The sequence below is a fragment of the Magallana gigas genome, chromosome 2 (assembly GCF_963853765.1).
Source record: "Magallana gigas chromosome 2, xbMagGiga1.1, whole genome shotgun sequence".
Lineage (NCBI taxonomy): Eukaryota > Metazoa > Mollusca > Bivalvia > Ostreida > Ostreidae > Magallana > Magallana gigas.
The window spans coordinates 51821062-51839535 of record NC_088854.1 but is presented as its reverse complement, the minus strand read 5'-3'; the positions used below and the strand labels follow the sequence as shown (position 1 = coordinate 51839535).

Sequence of the window (18474 nt, the reverse complement as noted above, 5' to 3'; positions counted from 1 at the left end):
TCATCAAGTGCTTGCTGTAAATCTGTAAAAGGCCTGCATACATTAACACTTTTCATTGACTTATCAATTATCAAGTTATTAACAACCTAAAAGAGGACAATATCATTTTTTGCTTTTATTGACTATCAAATATAAAATCACTACAATGTAATATACTGATAATGGATAACATTCACTGATATGATGCAAAATAAACTGAGGCCTCCTTTCTATGTACAAGTATGTGATAAAATGTATTACATCAACTACAAATAACAATCCATTAAAAAAAATAGCAATGTATAAATAAATGTGTAAATACAAGAATAAAAATATATTGGCTCTACAAATTGGCACATATAATAATAAAACAATTTTTATAGGCCTGATCCTTTGAAATCATCACACTTACCCAGTAATCTTGATGAAACTTTGTAGTTAGTACATGTATATTGAATTAAGAACAAAAAACTGGTAAGTGATGCAAATTGAATTGCAGGAAATTTTGATTCCATCGATCACTTTTGCTAGCAGTTTTGAGCCAATTTTATAATCTTTATGTTTTAAATAATTTAGATATAGCCTCATTATGATGATTAGGAATTGCTAGGACTAGGTCACGCTTAAAAACTTATGACCACTACCAACCAACACCTTTTAATCACTGGAAACAATAAATCATTTATCAGTCATTAATGTTAATAGAAAAATTCAGGTAAAGCCATTAATTCTCTCTCAAAACATATTTGGCATATTCTTAGAGATAATGCATAATCTCTATAATTTCTGCTATAATGATCACTGATTGTTAAAAATTCAACCATGGTGCAAGGCCCTCTAGAAAAGGAAAAATAAACAGCTTAAATAACCAGTACATGATGATTGCATTCATGATATATTGATGCCTACCATATTTACAATATAACAAGTTTTGAAGTGATTTTCAAAATAGCACAGATTTGATTGATTGAATTGAAAAATTATGAATTTAGTTTAAATTGACCAGAATCCATGGGTTTAAAAATCACACGTGCTTGAAAATATTTTATAAAAGATTATCCCAATATATTTCAATGTTAAATTTGAACCTTTCCTTAAGACCATGTTTGGTTTTGGGGTCACTTAGTAAAAGTTGAGAAATATGATAATATAGCAATGAAACAGCATGCAGTGGGCTCTAAAGAAGTTTTTTGAGGACAAATTCAAGCTAAATGTTTTCTCAGCATTTGAGATCAATTCTTGATGATTAATACATATTACATTTTTCGGTTAAGAAAACAAGGTCTGACTTTAAGCATAACATTGTTAATGTCAATCTGATTGATTTCTAACCCTGGTCCTTCCTATGAATTTTACCCAAATACTCCACCTCCCATGACACAATTATTTGGACCCTTCACTTAATTACAAAAACATACATACACGGTACTCAATGTGACAATTATTTTAAAAACAGATTTTATTTATAAATATATAAAATAAATATTAAATAAATAAATAATATTCATCTAAATTTATATTACTTTTACACACCATTTTATAAAGAGTTAAAATCTAATTAAAACATCTGTCTATTATCTTCTGGTACAAAAAGTCTTTTATGCCTCTGAAGAACCACGCAAGATTTGTTTCTCCAATTCCAAATAATAATCATAGTCAAAAAGCCTCCCTTGATATTGCACAAATTTTTTTCCACCAACTTCAAGTAAACGAGGGCTGTTGTAATTTTCATCTGTAGATCTCTGTGAAGCCCTAGATGACCCATAATTTGTTGTTCTTGTACTTTTTTGTGGATTATCATGTTTTCTTGTACTGTAATCATTTGATGATTGGTATGCTGCGGTTGATTTATATTTGTCTCTATACTGATCATCATACATTCTATCTTGATTTGTTCCAGTGTTGTAACCTGTTTGACCTCCAACATTTTGATGACTTTGGTCTGGAAGTGGATCATTTGGAAATGAAGTTGTTTTGTTTTGTTGATATCCTGACGCAGGTGATTGACGTTGTTTCCCATACAGATAATCATACGATCCTCTCTCTGTACCATGGACGGATGGTTCATGTGTTGTTCGACCTCTAACATTAGGACGATCAGCCTGTGGACCACTGGTATCAAATTGTTCCTTGTTATGCCTAGATTTTGACAAATTGGCTGGTGCACTGAGAGGTTTCTGGTGGAGAGACCTGCTCATGGATGGATTGGGCTGAAGAACACCTTTCTGCAAAAGGGGACCATTTTTATGTAGCAAAAGTGGAAGCCATACTACAAAATCAACAGTGGTCCCTGTTCTGGTATATTCTTTGTAAAAAGTGCCATCAAATGGTGAATCTTTGGTTGGAGGAAGACCAAGGGCAACAGGAGGATTGTGCATGTTCATCAACCAGCAGAGCTCCAAGCATTTAACAGTGAATACTGGAATCATTGTTTTATATAACCCTTTAAAACTTGTTTCACGTTCAAATTCCTGTTGAAATGTCAAAAAATTATGATTAAAGCACATTTTTTTCATAGATTGTAACAATCTGGATTAAAACCTTCCATCTTTAAATACAAAAAAGACATGCATGCATAACTATAATTTGCAAATACTGTTGAAAGTGTTTTTTGAAATGGAGATAAGGTACATGTGGTTGGGGTTGGAGATCCTGTATATTAACTTTCATAAATAAATTTCAGGGCAGGCAAAATGATTTGCATAACATATTATGGAACTTTAATCTTCATGGATTAATATGCAAAACTTTTATAACTAATTTAACTATAAAAACATTACCTTCAAAAGAACATCTCCAGATATCTTTTGTGATTTTCTAACTTCTTCCAGCATTTTCTCTGCTTCAGAATTTACTGATTGTGCAGCACTTGAACCAGGGCTTCCAAGCGACAAACCCTATGATAGAGCGTTGCGGATGAAAGATAATCTATATTGGTATTGTATATAAAACCTAAATATTGCTTTTCATGCATTGAATATATATAATTGACAAGATGTAATTATAATCAGGGTGATTATAAAGTCTCCCAAACAAACGAGGCCATCATTGGGAGTAGGGATGACTCGCACAGGTCAAACTCTCAGACAAAAAGATTTAGAACTTGATTATTTTTATTTCTTTAGTTTCATGATGTTCCCCAGGGGTCTTTTTCTATACATCAGGTGAACCAACATGACCCAAGGAACAAGAATATATATGGTTAAGGGGTGGGGATCCTAACTGTTTTCAAGATATTTGGGCACTTCCTGTTTGAAGGGGGGTCAGGACCACCCCTGGGGCCAATGACCTACATACCATTTGATGCCCATTGACACAAGGAACAAGAATTTATATGGTTAAGGGGTGGGGATCCTAGCTGTTTTCAAGATATTTGGGCACTTCCTGTTTAAGGGGGGTCAGGACCACCCCTGGGGCCCATGACCTTCATACCATTTGATACCCCTTGACACAAGGAACAAGAATATATATGGTTTAGGGGTTGGGATCTTGACCATTTTCAAGTTGTTCAGGCACTTCCTGTTTGAGGGGGTCAGGACCACCCCCGAGGCCCATGACCTGCATACCATTTAATGTCCCTTAATACATGGAACCAAAATATATATGGTTTAGGGGTCAGGATTCTAACAGTTTCTGAGATATATGGTCATTTCCAATTCCTGGGGGGTGGGGATGACCCCAGGGGTCAGATCTAATAAACCCTATATATTGCCTGTAACAATCAATATATGATTCTTAAAACCCTATATTATTATCTTTGTCCGTTTTCAAGTTATAACCATTTACAATAGTCTACAATTTTTCCCATAAGGTTTAATGTTAGACCCCAAGACCTTTTAACCCCCCAGAAAAGTGGTTGGCCAACCCCAAATGAGAAAAATCAAACCAGCATGCACATCTATCTTATCCTAGAGTTTTATACAATTCTGTTCAGCCATCTCTGAGAAACACGACGGACAAGTTCAGAGTGAAAAAGAAGAAAAAGAAGAAGAGGAAGAACCGTGTCTCCAAACAATGTCTCCAAACTTCATTTGGGAGACTTAATTAACAATTAAGGTTTTGTCAAGAGACTGACAAAAAGGAGTTTAATGTAAGGTATATATACTTACTGGATTAGTCAATGCTCTTCTCAAGTTTTCAATCTGGTTTGATGCTGCCTTTTGACAGAAGGAATAGGCTGCCTGAAATAAATGATATCAACATTTTTAAAATGTCAAGGCTTATAGCTACATTACATTTGGACAAAGATAGGTTACATGATCACATTTAATATTTAAATGTATTTATTATTCTAAACAGCTTTGATAAGTAATAATTCTGTCAATAAATAGATAAAATTGTTTGGAAACATGAGTATGGCCAGGAAGCATAGCACTATGGGAGAAAACATTATAGAGCATTATAGGATCCTGGGATGTTGCTAAAAAAATTTCTTAATGAATCTGTAGGTTAAGTTTGTTCTTTCTTCACTGGTTCTTAGAGCTCGCTTCACTCACTGGCGGGCAAATCAAGCATTCCTAATGCACAATGGCATGTGTACACATCTTGAATTGAAAGCTGAACACAACTACAAATGGCATAATATCATCCATATTTCTCTTTCAATGCTGCTATCTCTACAACCGCTACATAAGCTGCACACCTCTAAATAGATCAAAGTATTTCTCTGTAGAGATATCCCCTGAGTGGACATCTTGTATCGCCACTTTACTCAAGAACAAGGAATTTATCAAAATTTATGCACTTTTCCAAGCCAGGAGGAAAATAAAATCAAATACACAAGTTAATACATTATACTGACAAGAAGGAGGGGGGTCCTCACTATGGGGGAAACTTCATTTATGACAAAAAATCAATGTGTTAATGTATAGCAGGGTAACTTACTTGTACACAAGCCAGTAATTCTGAAATAGCAACTTCCTCTAGGTAGCGTTCTTCTGTCAGCTCTTCTAGAGCATCCGTCCACTCATTGTCGTATAGTTCGTTGTACTTCTCTGCAATCTTTGTTGGGCGGTTGGAATCACTAAGGTCTGTGATGTTGGGGTTTTTGTCATTTAATTTTGAGCTCATTTCCTTACTTAGTCTACAAAAATAAAATGAATAGAAATGTTTTGTTTGAACGCAAATACAGAAAATCATACGATATAGCAAAGAAATTGGAATTTCAGCTAATGACCTCTAATAAATTAAGAATAGGGATACAGCATATTGATTTTTGTTATGTTTATAAAATATATTTATCTTTTTTTTTTTATCCCAACTAATGTTGGCAAAATTGGACCCTTTTTTGCAAAATTTATTTGCTCTTTCCATTTACATTTAATTTTCAGAATACATCTTTGCTCTTGTTAAAATTGTTGTTAAATAAATACACTTGCTGATGATGAAATAAAAAAAAAATTGACTTCATGTATATTAAAGTGTAATGAAATTGATAATGTGCAGCAAAGTAAATCCCCAGGTCCATTTGACTTTGATCGTAATTAAAGGGTTAACTTAATATATATTTTAATATGAACACATGAATTTACCGGGTTAAGGCCTCAGTTTTTTCCTTTTCTACTTGGTCTTTTTCAACACGAAGTTCGCTTAAAGCCTTTCTTATTTCTTCTATATAGGCTTCTTTTGATTTCAATTGCCTCTTCAGATCATCAATCTGCTCTTGAAAGTTTGTTTCCTTTTCAAGAGCCTCTGCTTCTTTTTTTTCCAATACTTCTCTCCACTTTAATAACAAAGCATCTTTTTTCTCTCTATATTCTTTTTTTACTCTTTCAACCTCTTGCTTACTAGTCCCATCTTGATTTTCCAAAGCAGATACTTTTGCTTGAAGCTCACTAACTTTCCTTCTGAGGTTATCTTTCTCATTGTCATGGCTTTCTATCCTGGGTAATGATTTATTCGATTTGGCATATTCCTCCTAATTGCACACATAAAACAAAATGTAAACATAAGACACTGAAAACTAAAAAGGGCCACTATCACCTGTGTCAAAACTGTATAAATCTTTTTATTTGTTAAGACATACAAAGTACATATCTAAATTCAAAATACATGTATCTACAAAAATTTAAATCATCTAGCTAATAAAAGATCCATATACAGTGGGGCCTCAGATATCCGGACGCCAGATAACCGGACGCTTCAGTTTACGGACGATTTTATTTGGGAACAGATTTGTTTATACATTATTTTGTCTCATTTTCCGGAAATTCGCGTTCCGGATCCGGACAGTCTGTTTTTACCACAAAACACTTATTTACTACTAATCTTGCTTCATTTAACCGGACGGTAAAATTTGATGATACCCTACTCAGTACAAATAATTACCCCTGTCAATTAAGTTTCACACCTTTTTTACGTGCTAGACCCTAATGAGTAGCTTGTATAAACACACTGACTTCCCAAATCACTTTCAAAAATTGGAAAATTGCAAACAACAGTGTATCACACACATATCACACTTGGACACAAAGAATTCAGCTAGATTAGGTTATCATTTTTGTCCGGTTAATATTCTATGACAAAATAATAAAATGAAGCAGAGTTCTTTATATCTAAAAACGTTCATATCAACAGCATGCATGTGTTGCTACTAGTATCAACACTGGGAGCCATTGTATACAAATACATTATCATTCATGACAACAATAGATACACTTCAGATATCCGGACGCTTCACCTATCCGGACGATTGGACTTGGGAACGAAAGCGTCCGGATAACTGAGGCTCCACTGTATATTACCAGCATAATTATTTTTTTAATTTAGCTATAACTGAATTATGAACAGAATATTCAAATACAATGTACTCGTTATTCTTACTTCTTTTGTGAGACCCATTGGATCACTGGCTTCCTTTATTATTTTATAGTCACGTAAACATTTTTCAACATCAAGATCTTGCAAGTCTTTGACACAGTCCAATAGTTTCCTCAGTGAGGACCTGGGATCAACTGGTTCTGGTTTATCTCCTTCCTCTTGTCGCAAATTTGAAGGTGAGGGGGAGGGTGCTGGTGACCGTTTTGATGTAAACATATCATTGACAAGCTTATCTTGTTCATGGTTGGATGAGGAGTAGAATGAGGATGAAAAATTTCTACTAGGGTCTGTGATTGGAAGATTAGAGTTTTCTCGAGAACCATGTATTTCTAGTTCTCCGAGCTTTGTGGCCAAATTTGAGGTTGTACCAGACTCCCTCGTCCATCTCCTATCTCCACTGTAACCACTGGCTCCTGTAGATGTGAGTCCGGTACCCAGTGTACTACTGGTACTCATTGTATTGCCATAACGGTTACCAAGATCTGTACTTACAGGAATGTATCTCAAGGGATAGCTACTACCGGTATAAGGATATGACATTATTGGTGACTGCCTGAAATGTATGCATCACAATGTTTAATTGTAACAAACAAATATTTAAAAAGTGTAAATCATTCAAGATCTGAGGTAAGGAAATTTGCACAACTTGCAATGATTTTTTCATTTTTAGTAATTGCACTTAAGTTACAAATGACTGTAAATCAACTTTTATTCACTTGCTAAATATTTTTGTAAGGTTATCAAGACCCTCATCATCTCAAATTTTTCTTGCCATGAACCTAGCAGTCATCATCTGTATCTTATATGATAGTCTCCAGATAATCTACATCTTGATCTTGAAAATTAGTCACCAGGAAACAATTTATCCTGATAAATCATAAAATAAAAGCATCACCAAAAAAGTTGATTTACAGTATTCATTTAAGCAATAAAATGTTTTCTTTGGTGTTTTAAGCAGGATATAAAGGTAGGGACATTGCAAAAAAAAAAATTATGTAACGATCTAGCAAAACTTCTCAAGCATATAGGCCTTAAATCCTGACAGAATATCTCCCTTAGTGTTATATTACATGAACAATGCTATTTGTAGTTGGGGAGGAGGATTGAGGAAGTCTTGATTATATATCAATCTGGCAATATTTGGTATCAAACCCAGAACACTTGCATCTCCCAATACCACTGATATAATCTTAGTGAGATTCCTTGAGATTGAAATTTTTTCAGTCTCAAGGAATCTTGCTAAGATTACCAATTAATATTCCATGGTACAAGGGCAACAGTTAAAATAGAGAGAGAAGAGAGAGAGAGAGAGAGAGAACACCTGTATTCATTGAAAAGCTTTTGGTCATAGAATATGAGCGTTTTTTATAAATGACTAGGTTTTTGCATATGCCAATCAGTTGTAAGATTATGTGTTTGAACACGTCAAATCTCCACAAGTTAAACCGAAAGTAGAATTTTTTTAGAAAGCTTTTCTTTCCTTTGTAATTATTATCAGGGATACATATCACTCAATATGATTGCAAGAACCGCGATGTATTTTTTAGGGCTTAAATCCGTGTAAAAATGCACTTTCCTGACTAACGTACACTAGATCTGTAGATAACGAAATTAAAATATGTGTATTTTTTTTTCATAGTATTACTGGATTGTTATTATTAAGTATTTGGGCGAATCGAATCTAAGAGCCATACATTTAGAGACCTCATTTAGAAAAATCTTTGATAATGCCACTATAGTATAGTAAGGTGTAAAAACTTACAGAATGCCATGTAATCAGCACTGCTTGTCAATATCTCTCCAGGCAGCCAAAACGAAACTATTGCAACGTATGGGAAATTCCAGTATTTTAAACAAAACGATTCCTAAGATGGTTAGGTGAATTAGTGGTTTATTTACCTTTAAATTATTATAAAAAAAAATTCAAGTTCTTAAACCTATCATTTTTTTGGCGATATGTATTTGTTGTTGTTCTTTTTTCTCTTACTTTCAGTTATTCTATGTACAACTTGTCTAATCCAAGTACCTGGTGCGTCACTCGTACCCAACCTACAAATGGTCATGCCTATGGGCCAAGATGATGGATAACGAAAAGTGGCCCATATTTTCATTTTCTTTGATGTGATCTGTGATGAAAACTACAGAAAATTTTGAGAAAGATCATATTGTTCTTAGAGCTTTACTCAGGTACTATAATTCTACTTTTAAATGATTAATGTGCACAATTTGTACTTTCGTTTTCGAGAAACTGATAAAGGTGGGAAGTTGGGGCAATCGAGAGATTCTGTAGGTTTTGAATGTACAAGAATGATATTACACAATCATATCTATGTCTTTTTGTGTCTCTTAATTTGATTGCCATTGAATATATTCTCTAGAATGCCCCCATCTCTCTTTCTCTCTCCCTTACAAATGGTGATTGAATGAATCATATTTATTGATAACTTTACCCTATCAACCAGTCAATCATGCAAAGACTCATGAATTGAGTAGTAAGGAAGGCGGATATTGTTTATGCTCTGTGCATCTGTCAATTTGAACCTGATGCAATTTAAAAAGTCATACCAAAAAAGAATTGAATTATTCATTAAGAAAAGATGCCAGAAAAGAAACATCTGAAATAGAGTACATGTATAACATAAGTATCAGCATTTTTTCAACTGTACAGTATTAATTAATCTTTCTCTTTTAGTGGGATTTGAAGTGCATATAGCAAATTATGGGAGATAAAAAAGACAAACTTTTAATAGCTGCCATAGACTTTGGTACCACATTCTCTGGGTATGCATTTTCATTCAAACATGACTACAAGACGGACCCTCTAAAAATCTCCACCAATCAGAATTGGGTGGCTGGCTCCAGGGGTCTTGTTTCGCTGAAGGCTCCAACATGTGTGTTGCTGAGTCCGCAAAAGGAATTTATAGCATTTGGATATGAAGCAGAGGACTTGTATTCAGAGCTAGCTCTTGATGAAAACCATTATGATCATTATTTCTTTAAAAGATTCAAAATGGTGCTTCATGAATCAAGGGTGAGTACTACCCCTAATAGAAATACTGTTAACCCACTTTTATTTGCATGCAAGAAATGTTCGCAAGGTTCGCGAAAGCATTTTTTGGTCACGAATATTTCTCGCGCAAACCAGTCCTTGTCGTTTGATTGTTTTAACAACATGAGTCTTTGAAAGTGTTCTATATTATATGTTTTAGATATACATATATTTCCATATTTGTCTCTCCATACATAACATGAAAGGAATAGCCAATTCTTCAGTACATGGAAATTACTATTATTATTTTAAAAGTTTGCCTTCAACCATATGATTTTGATTGCAGTGTTTAGTACATTAAAGTACATGATTATAAGTATTGTATATAGATTAAGTGTATATGTTTACTTTGTAGAATAATATCTTGTTTAACCCTTTTGAGGTTTACTATTCACAGATTTCTTTTTATTACAGGCTGTGAGGCAGCTACACATCAATCCAATAATGAATAATCATATTTTAATTAATTTATTAATTAATTAATTTACAGAAATTATCAAGAACCATATTGATAAAAGATGACAAGGGTAAAGAAGCCCCTGCACTAGACCTGTTTGCCCAAGTCATTAGATACCTGAAGAATCACCTGTTGAGTGCCCTAGATACCAAGGGAACTACGGTCAACAACAAGGACATTCACTGGGTCCTGACAGTGCCAGCTATATGGACCGATTCAGCCAAGCAGTTCATGAGAGAGGCTGCCAATAAGGTTCATATCAGAAGTGTATTTCATATATATGTATATATAGGATGGATTTGTATTATAAACAATAATATATTGTTATATGTTTAGTCAAGATTTGCCAAGACAAAGAATGAATGTTAACAATTATCAGTGTAATACGGTGTTAAATGGGGTAATCACTTTTTACAAAAATTTTTTTTTGGTCTTCAGTTCAAAAAATATAATTGTAAAATATAAATGTACCTTTCACTTACATGTATTTTTGAATTAAAATAAAACAGTCTCACCCCTAAATTCCAATAAAAAACCCCAGTCAAACGGTATAAAAGACTGCGTTAAAAGTTCAATAAAGTACTGAGTCAACGGATGAATATGTCAACGGATGCTATGTGTATTTTGTAAGGCGGGTATACTGACAGAGCAGTTAACCATCTGTCTGGAGCCCGAGGCGGCATCCCTTTACTGCCAGCACCTACCCACCACCAAACTAATGGGGAACCCCGGCACCCAGTCATTCCTTTCCAATAGCTCGGGGACCAAGTACATGATAATTGATCTTGGAGGTAGGTAGTAAAATAATATACTAGGAGTAGGAAGTGTACTCAAATCAAGTACTGGGGTACATGTTTATTGACCTAGGAGGTAAGTAATGTACCACAAACAAGTACATGATCAAAGGTAATAGTAAAGTAAGTGAATTTAAAAAAAGCACCGGGTACATTGGGGTAGAGATAGTGAAGTAACATACCAAGTGTATGATAAAGATAGTAAAGTACAATAAAGATACTAGTAAAGTACAATGGTAAGTATGTGATATTTGGAATTTAGGATGTAATACACCCAAACCCAGTAAAAGATTATCGAGGAATAGTGAAATAAGGCAAAAAAGTATCTTTATTTTTTTTTAGTTAATTATTTTAGAATGTAATCCTTAATGCAGGTAATACATGTAATGCAAGATTAGGAAAATAACTCGAAATTTTTTTTTCTTTTTTTTGTTGAAACTTTGAAAAATGGAGTTGTTCTCTATTTCAACTTGCAATCAAATAATCAATGTGGTAGCAGCAGACACACTGCAGCAGAGCTTGCGGGAATACATATTTTTCCTGGCCATAATGTAACCATATCAAGTGCTGTTGATTACCGGTATTCATATACAAAATGATTGTACAGTAAAAGTCGTTTAGTACGAACACGGATATAGCGAATTATCAGATATAGCGAAGTTTTTCTTAATCCCCTGTAAAATTCTTAAAAAATCTTTGCAAAATTTTACAGTTATAATGATTTCGGATATAACGAATTTATGGATATAGTGAACTGATTTTGAGTCCCGTAGAGGTGAATAATGAAGAAATTTAACACCTTTATAATGAATTTCTTTACAGTTTAAAAACGTTTGCACTACCATTTAACAATATGGTTTGAATGAATTAATTTCCATATATTTTTTTCAATTCACAATCCAATTATTAAAGGTTTCAAAATAATGTGTTTTTATTTTCAATCTGATTAAAATCAGATCCTTTGATCCGCTCACTTAGATTGCTACACTAGTGTAGCGATCTAAGTGAGCGGATCAAAGGATCTGATCTTAATCAGATTGTTTTTATTTTAAGCCTCAATTAGCAAAATTTATTGTCTGATGAAAGAAAACATGTATATAGTGAATTTGTTATAGATATTATTACGAATTCGTTATACGGATATAACGAATTATGAATATAACGAAGTAATTCCCTAGGACTTCGCTATAACCGAGTTTTACTGTATCCAGGAAATATGGTAAATGATCTGATCAAGCTTTTTTAAGTGATTAAAGTTGGTTTCAAAGTATACGGCTGATCAATTCAAAGAGCATATATCAGTTGTGTTGTTTGTTTTATAGGTGGGACAGCTGATATTACCATTCATCAGAAACAGTGCGATGGGACGCTCAAAGAATTACACAGACCCACAGGGGGGCCATGGGGAGGCACCAAAGTCGATGAAGCATTTCATCAAATGATAATCAAGATTGTCGGGGCAAGCTGCTTCCAAAAATTTAAAGACGACTTTAAGGCCGATGACCTGGACATCCACAGGGAACTGGAAACTAAAAAGAGGACAATAAAACCAGAGTCTAATTCCAAAATCACAATTAAACTCCCGGTCTCCCTCGTCACGACATTCGAGGAAGAAACAGGCGAAAAAATGAAGGAGGTGATCCAACAGATGCAGTATGCCAACAAAATGACCTGGCAGACGGACAAACTTAGAATGGAGGCTGACCTGTTTAAAGAATTGTTTAAAGAACCAGTTAACATGCTTGTAGAACACCTCCAAGAGCTGATGAAGAGAGATAATCTCACTGATATATCAACTCTCCTGATGGTAGGTGGATTTTCTGAGTCTCCTATGATGTTGGATGCTGTAATGAAATCCTTTCCAGATAAGAAGGTTATAGTCCCAGAAGATGCTGGTTTGGCAGTGTTAAAGGGCGCTGTATTGTTTGGCCACAAACCTCAGTCCATAACGATCCGTAAAGCGAGGTACACTTACGGAATCAATATATCGCCACCTTTTGTTAGAGGGGATCATTCTCCGGCAAGGAAAGTGACCATAGATGGTGTAGACCGTGTCAAGGACGTTTTTAAAAAGTACATTCAGTGTGATCAAGATATCCGTGTGGGGGAGGCTGTGAGTGGGCGCCATGTTACTATAAAAAGCAACCAATCAGAAATGTTGCTGAAGATATTTGCTTCCGAAGACCCAAGTCCAAAATATGTGACTGATAACTCTTGTGAATATCTTGGGAAAGTGGTTGTAAAATTGCCTGAGGCTAAAGAGAGACTTAAGGTGGATGTCAAAATGATTTTTGGTGAGACTGAGTTGATGGTTGAAGCCAAGGAATCCACCACTGGGAAGGTGTACTCTTCCTATTTTGATTTCTTGTAATGAGAAGCAAAGCTAAAAACCAAATCAATATAGCATTAGCAAAGTGCTCTAAAATTGTTCCTTATATGTTCTCAGCTATGTATCTTGTAATAAATATTTTATCTTTTGAAATTAAGACTATTCTTTTGATCTGAGTCGGGAACATATCTCTGATCTGAGTTTTAGGGAAAACACAAAAATTAAGGTAGTCCTATACTCGGCACTTAATGGGCTCAATCATTAAAAGCTTAGCTTTAAATGATAAATATACATTCTAGCAATACATATACAAAAGAAAATATGTATGTTTACATGCTAGTTTATTTGTTATCACCTCTCAGACGGGTGTACCCCCTTGCGAAAATTATTGACAATTATGAAATTTGCCAGACGTCCGTTTTTCATAAAAATAATTACCAATTTTGGGAAAATTAGAACTGAACATACAAAATAGAGAATAATTATTTATTTAAGCCATATCTCATCAATAATTTTGCGCAAATTTTTGTAAGTAAGTATGCTTTATGGACCTGATGTATCAAAATAGAATACAAAAAATGCAATGCTAGTGTCGCGTTTGATAATTTTTTTACTATTTTATGGACTCAAACTTAAATTCATGGTGTTTATTCTATAGATTGACATCTTAGAAAAAAGATTTGGTAAAATAAATTATATGTTGACGGATTACTTTACTTGATCATCACCTCATGCAGGTGTAATTAATTATGAATAATTATAAAACGATCTTTATTTTTTTAAAACAGACCAGCAATTATTCTGGTGTTTAATTTTTAAGTATTAAACAGAAATTGCTGTTCTGTAATCCAACTAGATCGCTTTTAGACGCCATGTTTTTTAGGAGTTTTCTACGGAAGCGTATTAGGGTCGCAGCAGTATTTTTTATTAATTTGTTATAACAGATTAGTAATTTGTTATAACAAATTATTAATTTGTTATAACAGATTATCAATTTGTTATAACAAATTAGTAATTTGTTATAACAGATTATCAATTCGTTATAACAAATTAGTAATTTGTTATAACAAATTAGTAATTTGTTATAACAAATTAGTAATTTGTTATAACAAATTAATAATTTGTTATAACAAGTTAGTAATTTGTTATAACAGATTAATAATTTGTTATAACAGATTATCAATTTGTTATAACAAATTAATAATTTGTTATAACAGATTAGTAATTTGTTATAACAGATTAATAATTTGTTATAACAGATTATCAATTTGTTTAAACAAATTATCAATTTGTTATAACAGATTATCAATTTGTTATAACAAATTAATAATTTGTTATAACAGATTATCAATTTGTTTTAACAAATTATCAATTTGTTATAACAGATTAATAATTTGTTATAACAGATTAGTAATTTGTTATAACAGATTAATAATTTGTTATAACAGATTATCAATTTGTTATAACAAATTAGTAATTTGATATAACAAATTAATAATTTGTTATAACAAGTTATCAATCTGTTATAACAAATTAATAATTTGTTTTAACAGATTAATAATAGCATACATATATCATGGCATTGCATAGAAATCTCATAGCATTACATTTTTATACTATTTTTTGGTAAATTAAAATGCTGTCTGACGATATATGATTTTACATGATATGGTATGATGAATGAGAATCAAATGATATGCTATAAGATCCAATCCTATGCAATGTAATTCCAATGATATGTTTACAGTTATCTAATTTCATAGCATAGCATTGGAATTACATTATATACCATTGGAATCTTATAGCATATAATTTGATTTTCATTCATCAAAGCATAGCATCATTTAGCCTTTTATATCCATAACATTGAATAGTATCGAAATATCATAGTATATCATTATATGCTTTTGTTTTAGTAAATTTAAATAAAATGCTTTATGTAGATATATGATATTACATGATATGGTATGCTGTGCTAGGTTTTGTTATGCTGTGATGAATGAGAATCAAGTGATACGCTGTAAGTTTCCAATGTTATGTCATACGATTTTAATGCTATGTTATTTAAATTTCATAGCATAACATCGACATATATTATAAAGCATTTGAATCCTATAGCATTTCATATGATTCTCACTGATCATAGCATTGCTTACCATATCATTAAGCATTTCGTTTCAATTTAATATAGCATAGCATAGAAATCTTATAGAATTCCATAGGAATCTCATATCATTGCTTATGAATCTCGAAACATTACTCGAATCTCATAGCACAGCATAGCATGAAATTGTAATAGATATGCATAAAATGACGGTCAAATATCATATAGCATAGCAATGGAATCTCATTACAAAACATTGAAAATATCATAGAATACCAAAAAAAAAGTATTAAAATGCAATGCTATGAGATTTCTATGCAATGCTTATGTTATTATTAATTATTAATTTGTTATAACAAAATACTAATTTGTTATAACAAATTAATAATTTGTTTTAACAAATTAATAATCTGTTATAACAAATTGATAATCTGTTATAACAAATTGATAATCTGTTATAACAAATTGATAATCTGTTATAACAAATTGATAATCTGTTATAACAAATTAATAATTTGTTATAACAAATTACTAATCTGTTATAACAAATTGATAATCTGTTTTATCAAACTATTAATTTGTTATAACAAATTGATAATCTGTTATAACAAATTAATAATCTGTTATAACAAATTAATAATCTGTTATAACAAATTAATAATTTGTTATAACAAATTGATAATTTGTTATAACAAATTACTAATCTGTTATATCAAATTACTTATTTGTTATAACAAATTGATAATTTGATATAACAGATTACTAATTTTGTTATAACAAATTACTAATCTGTTATAACAAATTAATAATTTGATATAACAAATTGATAATCTGTTATAACAAATTACTAATCTGTTATAACAAATTAATAAATTGTTATAACAAATTAATAATCTGTTTTATCAAATTACTAATTTGTTATAACAAATTACTAATCTGTTATAACAAATTAATAAAAAATACTGCTGCGGCCCTAATACGCTTCCGTAGTTTTCTGTAAACAGAGTTATCTTTCTTGAAGTTTGTAACTTACGATTTTGGACGCCATTGTATTTTTTAAACACTCAATACAACTTGATTATAGCTCAAAAACTATTTTAAATGCTACTGGAAATAAAATGACAGTGATTTTATCTCCTACTGACTGATTAGGGTTGGTAATTAGCCTCTTAAACTCAGTGTTGGCTTGTGTAGTTTTAAGTACAGTTATACCTACAGCTATTATCACCTCAGGCGTAAATAATTGCCCGTTTAAATAAAAAATACTTTTTAAAAAAACAATAATCAATTCCCTTTTCTAACAGGATGATTTTATAGTCATATCACATTCACCATTGCAGTTCTCAAAAAGACCCTAAACAATTTTTTATATACAGGATATAAACCTACATCAAACTCTGAACCCCATGTGAGGCCCAATAATCATCCAGGGGCCAAAGTTTAACAATTTTAAAGAATCAGCAATATGTAAAAATGTTTGCATAGAAGTAAATTCATATATAATAGCATTTCAGTTTTTGTGAATAATGTTTTCCTTTTTACAACTAGATCCCCAATGTGGCCCCACCCTACTTCTAAAGAGTTTAATTGAACAAATTTGAATTAACACTATCTGAAGTTGCTTTCACTAAAGTTATAGCTTTATTAGGCAGATATTTTTATAGAAAAAGATTTAAAGATATATATATATATTCCTATGAAAGAATTACTGTTGTAACCCCAACCTACCCTCGGAGATCATGATTTGAATAAACTTGAATTTTGACTACCTGACAATGCTTCCACACAAGTTTCAGCTTTCCTGGCCTCCCTTGTAAAAGCACACCCTTTTACAAGGGGAGATAATTAGGAATTATTGAAAATTTTCATGAAATTTTCTTCTCAAGTACCATGAGGCCAGGAAAGCTGAAACCTGTGTAGTAGCATCCTTAGGTAGTGTACATTCAAAGTTGTGAAAATCATAAGATAGAATATGACATCTTCGCTAGCCAAGTGTCCGATTCGTTTATCTCATCTCCCCCCTTGTTAGCGAAGATGAGGATATGAGTGCAAAGCAAGTTGAACAGTTGAAATTGCATTTTAATGTTTAAGCTTCTTATTTTCAAAGCTTGTACCAGGATTTTATATTAAGTATTGATTTTTTTTAGCTCATTCTTTTCTGATCACTTTTTTTGTCCAGTGTTCGTCCGTCTGTCTGTCCGTCTGTAAACTTTTTCCATTTTCAAACTTCTTCTAGGCCAATTTCAACCAAACTTTGCACAAAGCATCATTGGGTAAAGAGGATTCAATTTTGTTAAAATAAAGGGACAGGTTCTAATTGAAATTAAATTATTAAAAATTTATTGGTATTTTTCAAAAATCTTCATCTCAGAAATCAATCAGCCAGAAAAGCTGAAACTTGTGTGGAAGCATCCTCAGTTAGGGTAGGTTCAAGTTTGTTTAAATCTTGATCCCCGGGGGTAGAATAGGGCTACAATGGGGATTCAATTTTTATTAAGGGAGATTTTTTTAAAAAAATCTTCTCAAAAACCAATTAGCCTTAAAAGCTGAAACTTGTGTGGAAGCATCCTCAGGTAAGGTAGATTCAAGTTTGTTCAATTCATTATCCCCAGGGGTAGGGTAAAGCTAGTAGAGAAAAATCTTCTCCTAAACTGATTGGCAGACAAACTTTGTGGAAGCATCCTCAGATAGGGTATAGATTCATTTCATGATCCTAGGGGGATGGGGGTGGGGGCTAATTTTTTCATAAGAATATATAGAGAAATCTTCATATCAGAAACTGATCGGCCAGAAAAGCTGAAGCTAAAACTTGTGAAAGCATCCTCCTCAAGTTGGATAGATTCAAGGGAATATATAGAGAAAACTCAAAATCTTCCTCTCAGAAACCGATTGGCCAGAAAAGTTGCATAAAAATTGTATGAAAGTATTCTCAGGTAGTGTAGA

General features: G+C 32.5%; 2 protein-coding genes across 2 annotated transcripts; one reads left to right on the top strand and one right to left on the bottom strand.

Annotated features, from left to right (window-relative positions):
* Positions 1-100: 100 nt before the first annotated feature.
* Positions 101-8696, bottom strand: LOC105323889 (myosin heavy chain, non-muscle). Its single transcript, XM_011422967.4, has 7 exons — positions 8561-8696; positions 6802-7351; positions 5511-5896; positions 4864-5062; positions 4089-4160; positions 2760-2876; positions 101-2450 (listed from the first exon to the last, which is right to left on the bottom strand). The coding sequence occupies exons 2-7, from the start codon at positions 7336-7338 to the stop codon at positions 1578-1580; spliced, it is 2184 nt and encodes a 727-aa protein (XP_011421269.3). The 5' UTR covers positions 7339-7351; positions 8561-8696; the 3' UTR covers positions 101-1577.
* A 128-nt stretch (positions 8697-8824) lies between these two features.
* On the top strand, positions 8825-13580 carry LOC105323907 (heat shock 70 kDa protein 12A). The gene is made up of 5 exons (XM_034447312.2): positions 8825-8985; positions 9491-9829; positions 10338-10556; positions 10936-11095; positions 12421-13580. Exons 2-5 carry the CDS (start codon positions 9518-9520, stop codon positions 13467-13469), a joined length of 1740 nt encoding a protein of 579 aa, XP_034303203.1. The 5' UTR covers positions 8825-8985; positions 9491-9517; the 3' UTR covers positions 13470-13580.
* The last annotated feature ends 4894 nt before the right edge of the window (positions 13581-18474 follow it).

Bases quoted from the DNA above. Each gene is read 5' to 3' on its own strand.
- LOC105323907 (XM_034447312.2), top strand. From the start codon at position 9,518: ATGGGAGATAAAAAAGACAAACTTTTAATAGCTGCCATAGACTTTGGT. The intron at 10,557-10,935 runs GTTCATATCAGA...GTATTTTGTAAG, and splicing joins TGAGAGAGGCTGCCAATAAG to GCGGGTATACTGACAGAGCA. The intron at 11,096-12,420 runs GTAGGTAGTAAA...TTTGTTTTATAG, and splicing joins CATGATAATTGATCTTGGAG to GTGGGACAGCTGATATTACC.
- LOC105323889 (XM_011422967.4), bottom strand. From the start codon at position 7,338: ATGTCATATCCTTATACCGGTAGTAGCTATCCCTTGAGATACATTCCT. The intron at 5,897-6,801 runs GTAAGAATAACG...GTGTGCAATTAG, and splicing joins CAATGGGTCTCACAAAAGAA to GAGGAATATGCCAAATCGAA. The intron at 2,451-2,759 runs GTAATGTTTTTA...ACATTTCAACAG, and splicing joins CTGGAGATGTTCTTTTGAAG to GAATTTGAACGTGAAACAAG.